The 16,513-nt window shown below is 46.9% G+C and overlaps 1 protein-coding gene across 1 annotated transcript in view; it reads right to left on the bottom strand.

Annotated features, from left to right (window-relative positions):
* Nucleotides 1-16,237, bottom strand: part of OTUD3 (OTU deubiquitinase 3) — a 33,717-nt gene extending 17,480 nt beyond the window's left edge. The window contains exons 1-3 of the mRNA XM_070382218.1: nucleotides 15,878-16,237; nucleotides 7,638-7,786; nucleotides 2,515-2,627 (exon numbers count right to left, since the gene is read on the bottom strand). Coding sequence (XP_070238319.1) covers nucleotides 2,515-2,627; nucleotides 7,638-7,786; nucleotides 15,878-16,098 — 483 coding nt within the window. The 5' untranslated portion in view covers nucleotides 16,099-16,237. The remainder of the gene's footprint in view (nucleotides 1-2,514; nucleotides 2,628-7,637; nucleotides 7,787-15,877) is intronic.
* Nucleotides 16,238-16,513: the final 276 nt, after the last annotated feature.

Below are 16,513 nucleotides of genomic sequence, written 5' to 3'. Positions count from 1 at the left end.
AAGAGGAACTAAAAAGCCTCTTGATGAAAGTGAAAGAGGAGAGTGACAAAGTTGGCTTAAAGCTCAACATTCAGAAAACTAAGATCATGGCATCTGGTCCCATCACTGCATAGCAAATAGATCGGGAAACAGTGGCTGACTTTATTTTTTGGGGCTTCAAAATCACCGCAGATGGTGATTGCAGCCATGAAATTAAAAGACGCTTTCTGCTTGGAAGGAAAGTTATGACCAACCTAGACAGAACATTAAAAAGCAGAGCTGTTACTTTGTCAACAAAGGTCTGTCTAGTCAAGGCTATGGTTTTTCCAGGAGTCATGTATGGATGTGAGAGTTGGACTATAAAGAAAGCTGAGCACTGAAGAATTGATGCTTTTGAACTGTGGTATTGGAGAAGACTCTTGAGAATCCCTTGGACTGCAAGGAGATCCAACCAGTCCATCCTAAAGATCAGTCCTGATGTTCATTGGAAGGACTGATGTTGAAGCTGAAACTCCAATACTTTGGCCACTTGATGTGAAGAGCTGACTCATTTGAAAAGACCCTGATGCTGGGAAAGATTGAGGGCAGGAGGAGAAGGGGATGACAGAGGATGAGATGGTTGAGTGGCATCACCAACTCAATGGACATGAATTTGGGTGAACTCCGGGCGTTGGTGATTGACAGGGAGGCCTGGCATGCTGCGGTTCATGGTGTCACAAAGAGTAGGACACGACTGAGTGACTGAACTGAACTGAGGTAATGGTAGCATTTACATGACTATGTCCAAACACAAACTATACACCAGAGAAGGGTGAATTTTGATATATGTAAATTATGTATCTATAATTGACTTTATTTTTAAAGAGCAAAAGCTAAGCAAAGGAATAAGCAATTTACAAAGGAATATATATGCAGGTGGTACAGGAAAATGGGATTCCCTGGTGGCTCAGACAAAAAAGAATTTGCCTGCAATGCAGGAGACACAGGTTTGATCCCTGGGTTGGGAAGTACCCTTGGAGAAGGAAATGGCAACCCACCCCACTATTCTTGCCTGGAGAATCCCTTGGACAGAGAAGCCTGACGGGCTACAGTCCATGGGGTCCCAAAGAGTCAGCCATGACTGAGCAACTAAAACTTTCACTTTTCACAGGAAAACAATGAGGGAAGAAAGGTCATTGCTACCTTTGTAATATGATATATAGGGATATATACTGTGTGTAGATATATACATACGGATGTATCTATGTGTGTGTGCATGCTCAGTCGCTCAGTCGTGTCCGACTCTGTCCAACTCCATGGACTGTAGCCGTCAGGCTCCTCTGTCCACAGGATTTCCCAGGCAACAGTACTGGAGTGCGCTGCCATTTCCTCCTCCAGGGACCTTCGCGACCGAGGGACAGAACCAGTCTCCTGGAGCTCCTGCGGTGCAGGCATATTCTTTACCCCTGAGCCAGTTCTTAAACTGTGGCACTGTGGTATGTCTCTTCCCAGTCACATACGAATGTTTGTATATTTAAGAGTGTGTGTGAATAACATGGATACACACTAAAATGTTAACAGCAATTATCTCTAGGAAGTGTGGGTGATTTTTATTTGCCTTTATGGGCTTTTCTGAATTTTCAAATTGTTCTATAATCATTATGTTTTACTTTCTAATGTAAACAAAGCTAGAACTGGGGAAGCAGTAGAGAAGGGGAGGGAGGAGTCTGGTGGGAACCGCCTGGCCGGTCTCCAGGAGCTGAGCCACAGGGTGACAAGTGCAAGGAAGGCGAGCAGGGGTGGTCTGTGCACACTTTCATCCCGACCTTTGACTTCCACGCTCCAGAATGTTTGGTTTGACGGATTGTTTGGGAGATCAGGTTAATTTAGAACACAAAGGTAACTTAGAATACCAACGAAGGGGTATGAGGAGGGGAAGGGAGGCCTAAGCGGCTCAACATCATGCTCTGCCATCCCACAGCGCAAACTGAACACTTGTGAAATCCTACTTGCTGCAGAAACACTACCAGAATGCTACAGCTAGCTGGGGAGAGCACAGACACAGAGCCTGACGCCCCAGGCCGTGAGATTTTGTTGTTCAAAAGTTCTTTTTTAGCAACACTTTATTATAGTCAATTTGGTCTTTGTTTCTCTGCATCTAAAAAACAAAAACATACACATGGAACAGGTATATTCACACTAGAATCTGCATGCAAATCCTCTGAATTCTCATCCAGAGATTTTTATAAAATTATCTATGCTATTTCCACATTAGGCTCTCTGCCCCAAATCACCCAATTAACTGTTAGTTAGTAGTATTTAGTTAGTTAGTTAGTTAGTTAGTAGTATTTCTGGCATTTTAAGTCTCTGAATTATACTTCAGCCTCCATTGGTAATGCAGGGTTTAATTCCAAGCCACCACAAGCTTGGTGAGGTTCACAGTCCAAGCTACCCTGCATAGTTCAATATTATCAGTCAAGCCCCATTATCTTAGGATATCCCCAACGATAATTTTTAAATAAAGGCTTAACATAAATTCCTCAATAGATGACCTACCTGCCACAAAGGGGCATTAAGTTGATGAATCACCACATTCAACTGATGATTTCTTGCAAAGGCTACAATTGCATCATTGCCAGCAAATGTTCCAGGCTTTGCCAAACTGGCCACTGTATGAAGGAAATAGGAAAGAAAAACAAAGTCTTTATAATGGAAAAACCCAAATGCAAACACGCTTTGGTATTTGTTTAGTTCCACAACTGAGAAATCGGGGTATATGCCCAGCAAAGTCCAGTGGCTTTGTCAGAGTCTGGCAGTCTGCACGTTCACAGTTCGTTCTCTATCTCATAAATCACTTTGAACCCTCAAAACGGCCCTCTGAGAGAAGTGAAAGAGGTACTACCATGCACACCGTCTTACAGGTGAGGAAACTGAAGCAGAGGGCAGTTTGTAACTGTGTCCACGGTCACAAGTCAGTACACAGCAGAGCTGAGTTCTACCCCAGGCATCCTGACTCCAAGATCTTGGCTCTTGGCCACTCTGTTATACAGCCTGTCACAATTTGCCCTCAAGGAGTTTACAACCAGTGGGGGACAAACAAGAAAACAGACACTGTGATATGCAGGAGCTTCAGGAAAGAAACACGAAGTAAAGCATCTGGCCTTACACAGAGAAGTCTGACCTTTGCCCCTGGCTCCTGGGAGAGAACCTCTAAAACCTTGGCATTTCCCAAGTGACAGGGGTGTCTCTATTATCCACAGTGGGCCCTTCAGCCACATTTAACTGTTTATGCTAAGTTTATGCATGAGGTGACTTTCGGAGGACCTCTCTGGTCAAGTCACACTAGGAAGACCTCAGGGACTAGAGAATGACTTCAACCACTTAGGCAATCAATCAATAACATCTACATGATGACAGCCTAATAAAAATTCCGGACACTGATGTTTGGGTGAGGTTCCCTGGTTGACAGTACTGTGTACTGTGTAACCTTCCGATATTTTACCCTTGTATAACCTTCCAAGATTCTCAGTTCAGTCACTCAGTCGGGTCCGACTCTTTGCAACCCCATGAACCACAGCACGCCAGGCCTCCCTGTCCATCACCAACTCCCAGAGTCCACCCAAACCCATGTCCATTGAGTCGGTGATGCCATCCAACCATCTCATCCTCTGTCGTCCCCTTCTCCTCCTGCCTTCAATCTTTCCCAGCATCAGGGTCTTTTCAAATAAGTCAGCTCTTCGCATCAGGTGGCCAAAGTATTGGAGTTTCAGCTTCAGTATCAGTCCTTCCAAAGAACACCCAGGACTGATCTCCTTTAGGATGGACTGGTTGGATCTCCTTGCAGTCCAAGGGACTCTCAAGAGTCTTCTCTAACGATTCTACCCTTTGGCTAATTTGACCTGGATCTTTTCCTTGTAATACACTATATAACTGTGAGTATAACAGACTTCAGTGAGCTCTGTGATTCCTTCTAGCAAACCATCAAACCTGAGAATGGTTCTGAGAAACCACAAATTTGCAGCTGGTGTCAGAAGTCAGTCTTAAGACTGTGTCTTCAAACCTTGCAGCTTGGCTAACTCCACGTGGGGAACATAAGCCAGTGTGAACAGTGGGGAGGGGTGGGGAGGTGTACCAGATAAGCTTCTCAGCTGAGACAACTACAATGCTTCCCAAAGGGCACGTAAAAGACAAACAGAAGAGGAATGGATGGTGTTCCAAGCAGAAGCAAGAAAGAGAACACAATGAGTTTACGGACTGCACAGTACTGGCAGGAACTTAGAATGCTGAGATGGCAGGGCGGGGGAGCAAGAAAATATACTGGGAAATGGCAAGAGGGTAGGGGAACAAGAAAATCACACATCATAAAGGCTAAAGAGCTGGAAGGTTCTAGAGGTCAATGGGGAGCTGCCTACAAGTGTTAGACGGGGGAAGACCTATTTAATGTATGTCTGATCACCTCTCTGGCTTCCACACGGAAAGCAAAGTGAAAGGGTCAGGAGGCAGTGAGAGCAATCCACAGCAAATGGTCAGAGGCCTGGTTCTGTGAGGCGGCAGAAATGAGGGAAACACACTACAGGAAAAGTGACAAGACTTCACAAGTGAGCAGTATGAGAAGGCATTAGGAACATGCAGGTTTCTGGTGGGTATCTGTTTAGTTAGGGAAAAGATGATGCTGATTCTCCAAAGCCATAGACCAGAGAAAAGACACAGTCAGAGGCAAGGATAACCAGGTCCTGAAGAGTTAAGTGAGTCATTCAATTCCATCAACAAATATGAGTGTGGAATGTGCCAGCCATTGCCACAGTGGGGAACAGACACAGTTCCTGCCCTCAAGAATCTCACAGTGTAACAGGTAGACATTAAAAACACATAACTACACGAGCAGGAAACGTAGCAAGTCCAGGCTTCCACTGACACACAAGGAGAACGTGCAGATTCCAGGTTTCACTTCTGTCTGCTATGGCAATCAGAGCCACTACCCTGTGATACTCAAACCAAGACACAGCACCTGTGCATCTAAGGTCCTCCACCCCCTAAACCTGCCGCATGGTCTTCACTGAAGAGGGCCAAAGCAGAACTCCAAGTCACAAACTAAAGATTCTCTTCACATAAAATATTTATTGAGTCAATGACTCAACTCATTTCATATATCATTAAACAACAAAACTTGCTCCATATATCCATATTTAATCTATAAACTGGTGACCACCTAATTAACTGGTGCCTGCCAGACAAAAAATGATCCAGGAAGAGGACCGTGAGAACTCAGGGACTAGAATAAACTACTCAGTGGAGTTTCGCTGCTGTGTCTCTCTTGCTGCTTGTGCCTAATGAATGAGTGCTTTCCCAGTGATGAATGAGAAAAGCTTCCTGCTCAAATGTGTTCCTCCTGCTGCCTTTTAATTTATTAAAGCACAGCTACCCTAGCCATTCCTCAAGCACAACTTCAAAATCATCTCTGTCTCTGCCACCTCCAGGGAGGCCTGTCAACTACACTGCCACACTGGGGGCTGGCCTGGACCCACTCATCATCCCCAGGAAGAGCCCTGGGGGAACGTGCTCACCCCTTCACCAACGTGCAGAGCCCTCCACCTCAGCCCCTTCGCAGTCTCTCCCCCACCCACTCCTGACTGGTTCCCAGAGTCAGCGCTCCAAAACACAGAATGATTCTCTTTCCTGAGACAGATAAGACTATGAGCCCTGCGATGAAAATGCTATTTGTAACACATAAATATATTAGCACCTAGCACAGCAGTCTCAGTAAATAATTGTCAGAATCAAAGCTTAAAACTCGTAAGTATTTTCTTACTAGATTTGAGCCTATTAAAGTACTAATTTAAATCCCTGACTTGCCTCAGAGAAATCAGATTGTCTTTGGGTTTGGGGGAGAAATTAAAATGACCTTACTGGTTTTTCTGATTATAAAAGTAATTCATAATCACTTAAAAATCAGAAAATCTACAGAAGATAATTTAAATACTCAATAGTCCCAGGATCCTCAGATGGCTGGCACTTACTAAGAACTTATTTTAATTGCATAATCTAGTTTACTCTTTACTAAAACCCCCTAGAAATTAGGTCCTATTATTTCCCCTCAATAGAAGTTCTTGAAAGACAGAGAGTGGTTTCTGATAAATAACTGGAGCCAAGAGTTATAAAACATAACTAACAACCATAAACTGTTAGCATCTTTCCAGACTTGCAGATGATATCACTCTAATGGCAGAAAGCAAAGAGGAACTAAAGAAGCTCTTGATGAGGGTGAAAGAAGAGACTGAAAAACCTGGCTTAAAACTCAACATTCAAAAAACTAAGATCATGGCAACCAGTCCCATTATTCTGAGGCAAATAGAAGGGTAGGAAAGAGGAAATAGTGACAGATTTTATTTTTCTGGGCTCAATATCACTGTAGGTGGTGACTGCAGCCATGAAATTAAGCCATGAAACTGCAGCCATGAAATACAAAGACACTTGCTTCCTAGAAGAAAAACTATGACAAATGTAGACAGCATATTAAAAAGCAAAGACATCCCTTTGCCAACAAAGGTCCTTATAGTCAAAGCTATGGTTTTCCCAGTAGTCATGTATGAATGTGAGAGTTGGACCATAAAGAAGGCTGAGCACCAAAGAACTGAGGCTTTCAAACTGTGGTGCTGGAGAAGACTCTTGAGAGACCCTTGAACTACAAAATCAAACCAGTCAAACCTAAAGGAAATCAACCCTGAATATTCATTGGAAGGACTGATGCTGAAGCTCCAATACTTTGGCTACCTGATACAAAGAGCCAACTCACTGGAAAAGACCCTGATGCTAGGAAAGATGGAAAGCAGGAGAAGGGGACGACAGAGGATGAGATGGTTGGAGGGCATCACCGACTCAATGGACATGAGTGTGAGTAAGCTCTGGAAGTAGTGAAAGGCAGGGAAGCCTGGCGTGCTGCAGTCCATGGGGTTTCAGAGAGTCAGACACCAACTACAGACCTTCCCTAGTGTGTTTTGTATAAACACACCTTTTAAAAATAGGGTCAATCTTGGAATGCGGAGTGGCGCAGTAGATGGGAATCCACCTGCCACTGCAGGGGACAGAGGTTCAATCCCTCTCTGGGAAGATCCCACATACTGCGGGGCAACTAAGTCCGTGCACCACAATTACTGAGCCTGCACTCCAAAGCCCTCGAGCCGCAACCACGAGCCTGCATGCTGCAGCTACTGAAGCCTGTGCATCCAGAGCCTGCGCTCCGCAACGAGAGAAGCCCCTGCAGTGAGAAAGCCACGCACTGCAGTGAAGAGTAGCCCCGCACTGAAACCGGAGAAAGCCCGTGTGCAGCAACGAAGACAAGGCACAGCCAAAAATAAATAAAACTTTTTTTAAAAATAGGATCAATCTAAACACACTGTTTTATAACCTGCTTCCCCCTTCTCCCTTCCCCTCCACCCCAAATAAAGTCACTTTTCTAGTTAATTATCATCATTTTTATCAATGGCACCCACATCTAAACGTACTGATTCTTAACTGCCTAACATGCTGCCTGTTACAGAGCAGACAAACAAATATTTTTTGAATAAAAAATGCCATAATTTATGTAATCAAACCCCTAGCTGGGAGGCTCAGGGATGCTAACGGATTTAATTGCCCAATGCGTTACTCCTGGAGGATCCAGTGTCCCACGGTGAACCTACCATGTTTCTCAAAAGGAATGTCATCTTCTACAAAGGGTTCAAAATCTTCCCGCTGCTTTATCATGTAGTCCACTGTCTCCTGTCGGTGCTTGACATGATTTCGTGAGTGTCCTTCCAACTGATCACCAAGAGCTCTGAAGAGGCAATTGCTATCAAAACAAAAATGCTGGTCAAGACCTTTTAAAAATGAGCTTAGTTCATCTCAAACAATGATGCTTCATGGCAGGCCATCCAAGGTAATCTTTCACACAGAGAAGAGAGAACGCTTCAACCCTCTGGCTGCCCAGGATTCTTCCCAGATGCCGGGGCAGGGGAGCACCAGGGAAGATATTCAACCACATTACCTTTTGAGAGGCAACAAACAAGAGTCTACTCCCCACTTGCGAGCTGGCTGACTCGGGAAAGATGCTGAACTTCTCTGAGCCTCCACTGCTTCAAGTGGAGTTGGTGATTTACTAACCACCTGAAGACAGGGTCCAGACACTATGGCCACTCCACATCTAAGGGCTATCTATGACGCTCAGATCTCCTTCCAAAATGGTAAATCGTATCTACTACCTCTTTTTCGAAAGCCCTTCCACTATGGCTGCACAGCTAACTAATCAACAACTATCAAAAACACAGCACTCTGTCAAGCTCCCAATAGAAGCAATCACACGTCCCACCCTGTTCTGAGTCCTGAGGACACAGTGGAGAAAGGCTTGGGAGGGAGAGCACTGGGGCCGCCCACAGGCAAGCTCACAGCGACACTCTCCCTCCCTGGCGCCTCTCCTCTTACTCGAGGAGCCACAGTGATGTTTCTACTTCTGCCAGATGAAAATTCTCCTAGTTTTCCTTTTGCTTTCTTCCTAAAGTTAAAATGCTGGTAATAAATCTTAAGAGTTTATTTTCACACCCCTTAACGGCTTCTAAAATTCCAAACTATATCACAAACACAGAGCCCAGATACACAGAGACTGGAACACAATCTGGCATCCTCAAAACTAAGGCAAGAGCCGTTCGGAAGCCAAACAGTTGCCCACTTTCACATCAAACTGTTCACTCTTCCAAATGAAAATCTATGACATTCTAATCCCAAAAATAAACTCATCACTTCTCAAACGGCTTTAGACCTAAGTGTTTGGTGACGGAGGTTTTTTTTATTTTCAACTTAGAAAAGTGAGTTTTCAACAGAAAGTTGGAGAGGCAGGAATCTCGTCAAACGTATAAGGATTTATACTTTTTTTTTGGGGGGGGGAGGTAAGAAGGGAGATTTAAAAGGCAACAGATTCTATAAACAAAAGAATCCAAGAAACTCTGCATCTATCTGGGGCAACATTCTAGAAGGGACTAGAACGTAACAGTCCTATACACTAGAATGAGGGGTCTGTTGCTCAAATCTAACAATGGTGGTCTTTTTTCCACCACAGGGGTAAAAAAGGAAGCCAGTGGACAACATGTTCTCCATTTTAAGCTTCCCTCTCAAACTTTTCTTAAACCTTTACCAACTGCCGCTGCTGCTGCTAAGTCGCACTCTGTGTGACCCCATAGACGGCAGCCCACCTGGCTCCTCTGTCCCTGGGATTCTCCAGGCAAGAACATTGGAGTGGGTTGCCATTTCCTCTCCAATGCAGGAAAGTGAAAAGTGAAAGTGAAGTCGCTCAGCCGTGCCCGACTCCTAGCGACCCCGTGGACCGCAGCCCACCAGGCGCCCCCGCCCGTGGGATTCTCCAGGCGAGAGCACTGGGGTGGGGCCATCGCCTTCTCCGATACCAACTGCTACCACTAGTTTATTCCTGAACTCCATTTAAGAGGTGCGATTTGGCAAAAAATTACATATGAAGTTATTTTACACTTGATATCTCAAAATTCATGGTGTTCTACAGAAAGTAACATGTCTTCTAAGAACTTTCAGTAACGGGCGAATATTCCACACACAAGTCAAAAAGCAGGTATAAAACTGTGTACACTGCATAAGCTCAACACGCTCATCTGCATACCACGTACACAGATGCAGAGACACGCACAGATGTACGCGGGAAAAAGCACGGAAACCACCACTTACGCAGCTCTGACAGCGTGCCAGGGGCTGTTCCAGGCACTTCCCACGCACTAAAAGCATTCAGTCCTTACAATTAACTCTATGAGACAGGCACAATCACTACCCCCGACGGTAAAGTGCCCAAGGTCACAAAATCAGTAGGTGGTGCATCCAGGACTCAATGCCAGGCACCAAAATGTTAGTGAAGTTACCCCTGGGTAGCTGGGAGTACCTAAAATGTTAAATATACTTTTCTGTATTTAAAAAAACTTTCCTCGAGCTCACTAAAAATAGTCAAAATGAAAAATCAAGACAGATGATCACTTCCTTTCCTAAGTTATAAGGCAATGACACAGGAAATGTGAACACACGCTACAAATGACCAGGGTTCCCTTAGGGAGTCCAGGAAGAGCACGCACCACCCTCAGGAGAACAGTGCGGCCAGTGCCCGAGGGCCTTCAGGAGACCCCGCTGTCTTCCGGGTCCACGCCCTCACCTACTACGCTAGAGCAGCGCCTCTCCGCCCTCACACTGCCGGTCTTCTGACAGTCCCTTGTCCCACGCGCCGGAAGGTGTTCAGCAGCATCTCCGGCCTCGACCGACTAGAGGCCGCGAGCGCCACTGCCACTGCTCTCCTGCCAATGGGACAGCCAAAAGCATTTCCAGCCGCTGTCCTCCCCACTTCAGAACCATGTCACCATCCCTACAGATACACAGACACAAGTCATCAATCACACAAGTAGCATCCAAGGGCTTTGGGGGCTCAACAATTTAGCGCGAGACAATATTGCAACACAGACATGAACATAACTAACGGGCTCTTAGGGTGCAGTAGGGCTTCCCAAGTGGCATCAGTGGTGAAGAACCTGCCTGCCAATGCAGGAGACAGAGGGGCCCTGGGTTCCATCCCTGAGCTGGGAGGAGCCCCTGGAGAAGGCAATGGCAGCCCACTCCAGCATTCCTGCCTGGAGAAGCCCAAGGACAGAGGAGCCTGGCAGGCTACAGTCTATAGGGTCGAAGGGTTGGACACGACTGAAGCGACTTAAAACACACACAGGGTGCAGTAATAGTACAATATGCAGAAAAATGGGTGGCGGGTCAGGTTTTGTTCCCTTGTAGCTCAGCTGGTAAAGAATCCACCTCCAATGCAGGAAACCCCCGTCCACTTCCTGGGTCAGGAAGATCCGCTGGAGAAAGGATAGGCTACCCACTCCAGTATTCTTGGGCTTCCAGGGTGGCTCAGCTGGTAAAGAATCCGCCTGCAATGCGGGAGACCTGGGTTCAATCCCTGGGTTGGGAAGATCCCTTGGAAAAGGGAATGGCTACCCACTTCAGTATTCCGGCCTGAAGAATTTCATGGACTGTATAGTCTATGGGGTCGCAAAAAGTTGGACACGATTGAGTGACTTTCACTTTTGAGGTCAGACCACTGCTAGAGTACTAGATATAATTATGATCAGCACATTTTAAGGTATGTTCAAGTGAGGTGATGTGGCTTTAAACCTGGTGACCTTCAGCCAGAAGGCTCCAGGGGACATGAAAGCTGCCTCCAACTGTCTGTCATGGTGAAAGGGATGTTATCCTTGTGCAATAAAACTAAAACCAAAACAAGGAAGCTACAGAGACAAAGACAAACAAAAGGCGACTCTGTGTTAGTTTTATACAGACAGACTGCACAGACTAAGGACTCTGTACATTTCTATTGTCAAGCCTCAGGAACTGTCCACTTATGTGCTATACAAGACGGTTGCCACTGTCCACAGGTGATTACTAACCACTTGAAACGTGGTTAATCCAAATTCAGTGTTGAATACTGGATTCTGAACACTTTTTTTAAAATGTAAAGTATCTCATTAAAATTTGTTACATTGACTATATGCTGAAATGACATTTTAGACACAGTGGCTTGCCGCATATACTAAAATTAATTTCATCTTTTCATTTTACGTTTTTAATATGGCTCCTGAAAAATTTTCAAATTATACATGTGGTTCTGATTTCGATCAGGCAGCAATGGGCTCAATCACTGACTCTCAAAAGTGTGATCTCTGACTAGCAACTTGATCATCACCTGAGAACTTGTTCAAAATGAAAATTCGGAGCCCTCCGCCCCAGGCCCGCTGAGTCAAACTCTCTGGGGTTGGGATCCAGCAATCTAGTCTCACTGAGGATTTAATTAGCCCTCCAGGTGATTCTGTTTTATGCTGAAGTTTGAGCAGCACTAGGGTCTAGACTCTAAATCAGCAGTTCTCAATAAAACTGCACTTGAGAATCACATGTGGACTTTTTTTTTTTCAATTATTCACAACCAGGCCCCACTGCCTGAGATTCTGGTGTGGCTGATCTGGGGCAGAGCCCACTCACTGTATTTTTTTCCAGAGCTCCCCAAGTGATTCTATTGTGCCACCAAGGTGGAAAACCACTGAGCAAGACTCAAAAGATGAGGTTGCTATATATGTGATGTAGGAACTAATGGGTATTGTAGATACCTTTCTGTCACTAAAATCCTACAATTATAAAAACAAGGTAAAACTTTAAAAATAAAACAACTTGTCTGAGACAGAAATAAGTAGCTAAAATTAATGATTCTTTAATGCTTTAATATTAGAACACTACTAGTTAGTCCTGTAATTTGAGGCTACATTTAGGAAGACACAACCGGATCGAGTTCAGAGAAATGTTACTATTGTACTGCCTAATCCAATTAGATTCTGTTCATGCTACATTCAATCATGTTTTTAAGAACCACATCAAGGTTAAAATATTTCCTGTTTTGAAACTGAATCCAATTTATGTGGGGCCACCCTGCAGACAACACAATAAATATGAAGGTGGCCCACGAAGCATCACAACACCCCATAAGCGGCTCCCTGATTAACCTATGCCACACTGGTCCAGCCCACATGCAGGCTACATTACAGAACACCAGCTGGTTTATTCCCAAGCACCCAAAGGTTCTAGCACGCTACAAATGCCACACTGCCAACAATGAATACATTTATATAGCGAGATGCTATCTCGGGCTATTCAATATTCTTATCAGACCAGAATGGAAAGTCAGAAGAGTGCAGACTTGATTATTTTTTCATTACCTAACTTCATATTTCACCAAGAGTACTCAAGAAATATCAACAAACAAAATAATCCATTGATATCTACTAACCCGAACAAACACAGGAAGCACCACCCACTGCACGGTGATAAAGCCTGTCTTCACCATATCCAAAACTGACAATGCTGCTGCTGCTAAGTCGCTTCAGTCGTGTCTGACTCTGTGCGACCCCACAGACGGCAGCCACCAGGCTCCCCCGTCCCTGGGACTCTCCAGGCAAGAACACTGGAGTGGGCTGCCATTTCCTTCTCCAACGCATGAAAGTGAAAAGTGAAAGTGAAGTCGCTCAGTCGTGTCTGACTCTTAGCGACCCCATGGACTGCAGCGCACCAGGCTCCTCCGTCCATGGGATTTTCCAGGCAGGAGTACTGGAGTGGGTAATACTAAAGAGGACTAAACAGCCCACTGCATGGCACCCATGGGAAGAACTTGTGAACGGAAAGGGGTTCGCTTCATGGAGCCCACAGAGGAGGAATTACCATTATCATTTGACCTAACACTGTCCAAAGAACAGGCTCGTCAGAAGGGAGAGACGTGAGCACTGCAGTCAAGCTGGCCTCCGGCCTTGTCATACTCAACACTTTGCAGATCTCTCAAAAATAAAGCGCTCCTGTGCCTTTACACATATTACTCCTCAGTCCAGAACGCTCTCCTGGCGTATTTCTATTGGCCTTCATGACCCAGCCTGAGCATGGCCTTCTCTGAGAGGCATCTAGCGCAGGGCAGGTTGCGATGAACGTGTGCTGAATGGATGCGGCCTCCCTGGCCACTTCAGGGAGTGCTGGCCGCTTTCTTCTCGATAGTATGCTGTAATCAGTCACTGTAAAGAATATGTCAACTTGTATTTTAAGTATTTATACCATTCATTCTTAGAGTACGGCCCAGTTTGGGAAGGGAGGGTGTCTCTGAGGCCTTTTCAGAGTTCTGACTCCGCAACCAATGTCAGTTATCCTTTTCACTCTACTTCTCTCACAAGTGTACACTGGAGTTTTCTAGAGGCTACTTGATATACGATATCTGATGCTATCACTCTGAAAGCTAATATAATGTGTTTGCATACCATGCTTTTACTCTATTTTACTTTCTCATATAGTAAACACTGATAACCGTAATCCACATAAGCCAAAGCTCTTTGGAGTCCTCATTCATTCCAAAGAGGGCAAAGGGATCCTAAGACCAGAATGTCTGAGACCTGCTGTCCTCTCTCTCTCTTACTAGGCAATGTATTCCCAGCACGTTCCTCAACCAACGCTTGCCGAATTAACTAAAGAAATATGCTCTCTTCAGGGGCAGGAGCAGAAGCAGTACTCCCAAAGTTTCCCACAGCATTATGAAAACTCCCTCAAGATCTTACAACTCCCTGTGCCGCAATTCCTGCTCATAAGCAACCTGTTGAGTATGTCAGTTTCCTGGACACACTGACAGTGGGAATACCATCCCCAGTATAGCAGACACAAGCAATCCAATCATTTGTAAGGAAGAGTCAGACACCAGCTCAGACCCACCAAATTCAACTAGTACTTCGGTTTATATACCAATGTCTTGTGCTTATGAGTGGCTAGTGCCCAGAATATTTAATAAACTATATTTGACAAAAATCAAGCTATTAGGCTAAAAGCAAGACCCAGCAAAGCAACCTTTGAACTGTAGCAACTCCACTAAGAAAACACCTCTTTGAGGGGCCCTGCTAAGGGCCTAGGTAGCCTTCCTCTATGATATTCTTATCATCATTTATTCAACAAAAATGCAGTGAATGCCTTTAATGTACCAGGCAGTGTGTTAGGTGGTGGCGAATAAATTGCAATCAAGCTCTAAATCCAATCGGCCTAAAACACTGCACATATGTAAGAAAACTGCTGCTGCTGCTGCTAAGTCGCTTCAGTCGTGTCCGACTCTGTGCAACCCCAGAGACGGCAGCCCTCCAGGCTCCCCCATCCCTGGGATTCTCCAGGCAAGAACACTGGAGTGGGTTGCCATTTCGTTCTCCGATGCATGAAAGTGAGAAACGAAAGTGAAGTCGCTCAGTCGTGTCCGACTCTTCTCGACCCCATGGACTGCAGCCCACCAGGCTCCTCCATCCATGGGATTTTCCAGGCAAGAGTACTGGAGTGGGGTGCCATCGCCTTCTCCATGTAGGAAAACTGGGAAAGGTAAATTAAGGCCAGGTCATAAACAGTCTTGATTAATAAGGTGCAACATAATGTAATCCAAAAAACATTTTCCTGCTCCTCTTCCACGATTAAGGCTAAGGCAATTCTATACGGTCTTCAGCTTCATCTTTCTTGCCTCTTCGCCTAGCTGAGCCCCCAGATGAAGGAAGAAACAATAGCCAGGCTGTTATTAATACTGCCTCTTCCACAGTGCCACACTCCTGCAACCAGACTCCCGTTTACCTACCCCCACAATGGGGATGCTAACTGATCTCCTCCCCTCTCCCTTCCCTTTTTCTTCTTTCCTCCACACTCCTGGATCCATATCTCTCTTCCTGGGGTCATTTTTCCTTCCCATCATCCATTCTCTCCCTCCTACTATCCCATCTGTTTACCCCGTGTCCTTTCAAAAAGCTGGACCTACAAAGCTGGACTTAGATTCCTGTCTAAATCCCCCAAGCAACCCTGAGTAAGCGCCACTGGTTACAGAGGAGAAACTGAAGTCCATGCAAGGAAGAATCAAGAGAAGCTGCCTTCAACTTAGCAAACGACAGGGCCTCGCAGGCCCAATTTCCCGAGTGTGGCAGGAGGGCAGTACCCAACAGTAAGGGCTCAAAGGAGTCCGAGCGTCCTGTCAAGTGGGGCTTACACCTCCCTGCGTCTGTCTGACCGTCATTGTGACAGGACAGCTCTTCGTACGGCCCTGCTCTCTGACTGGCTCCGTCTCATTCCCTCAGGTCTCGGCTTAAGAGTCACCTTATTTTTGCTGGGGGGAGGGGGTGCTTCCCGGCCACCGATCTAAGGGAGACCTTCTGTCAGGACCCACAGCTCGCCAGGACGAGGCGCCTGGCGGGCTCGGCTCGCGGGCGTCCCGCGCTCCGCCGACGCACGCGACGGTCAAGCCCCGGCGCGAACCGCGGCGCCGCCCCCCGGCCCCGCGCTCCCGGGCCCGCCTCACCCGTCCCCCGGCACCTCCCGCAGCTTCAGCCCCAGGGCCTGCAGCTGGTTGGCGAAGCTGACGAACTCCTCCTCGCAGGCCCCGCCGCCGCCGGACTCCGGCCGGTTCCGCCGCTCCTTGGCCAGGGCCCGGCGCGCCGCCCGCTCGTCCCGCTTGCGCTCGGCCTCGGCTTTGCGGCTGCCGCTGCCCGGCCGGCCCTTGGCGGCCTGCTTCCGGGACATGGCCTCGGCCCCCGCGGCCCGCAGCCGCAGGAGGAAGAGCCGCAGCACCGCCGGGGCGGCCGCCTCAGGGGCCGAAGGAGGAGAAGCGGCGCGGGCTACGGAGCCCGGCGACGGCGACGCGACCACCGCGCCTGCGCCGGCCTGAGGGCGGGGGCGGGGGGGTGGGGGGAGGGAGAGGCACCTCGGTCACGTGGCGGGACCCCCCCCCCCCAACTCGGCCTGGCGGGGCTGACAAGCGCCATAGAGAGCTCGTCGGCGAGAGCTAGAGGGGCTCTCCCCGTGTCTGTTTGCGCCGCTCCTCCCCCTAGCGGTGAGCAGACCTCCTAACTGCGGCGCCGCTGGGACCGGAGAGAACAGGGAAAGGTTCCAAAGCCGATGAGGAACAATTAAATAATAAAGTTGTTCAGTCGTGCCG

This window comes from Bos mutus, chromosome 2 (genome assembly GCF_027580195.1).
Source record: "Bos mutus isolate GX-2022 chromosome 2, NWIPB_WYAK_1.1, whole genome shotgun sequence".
NCBI lineage: Eukaryota > Metazoa > Chordata > Mammalia > Artiodactyla > Bovidae > Bos > Bos mutus.
The sequence above is the reverse complement of the archived record's forward strand: the minus strand, read 5'-3'. Positions and strand labels throughout refer to the sequence as shown.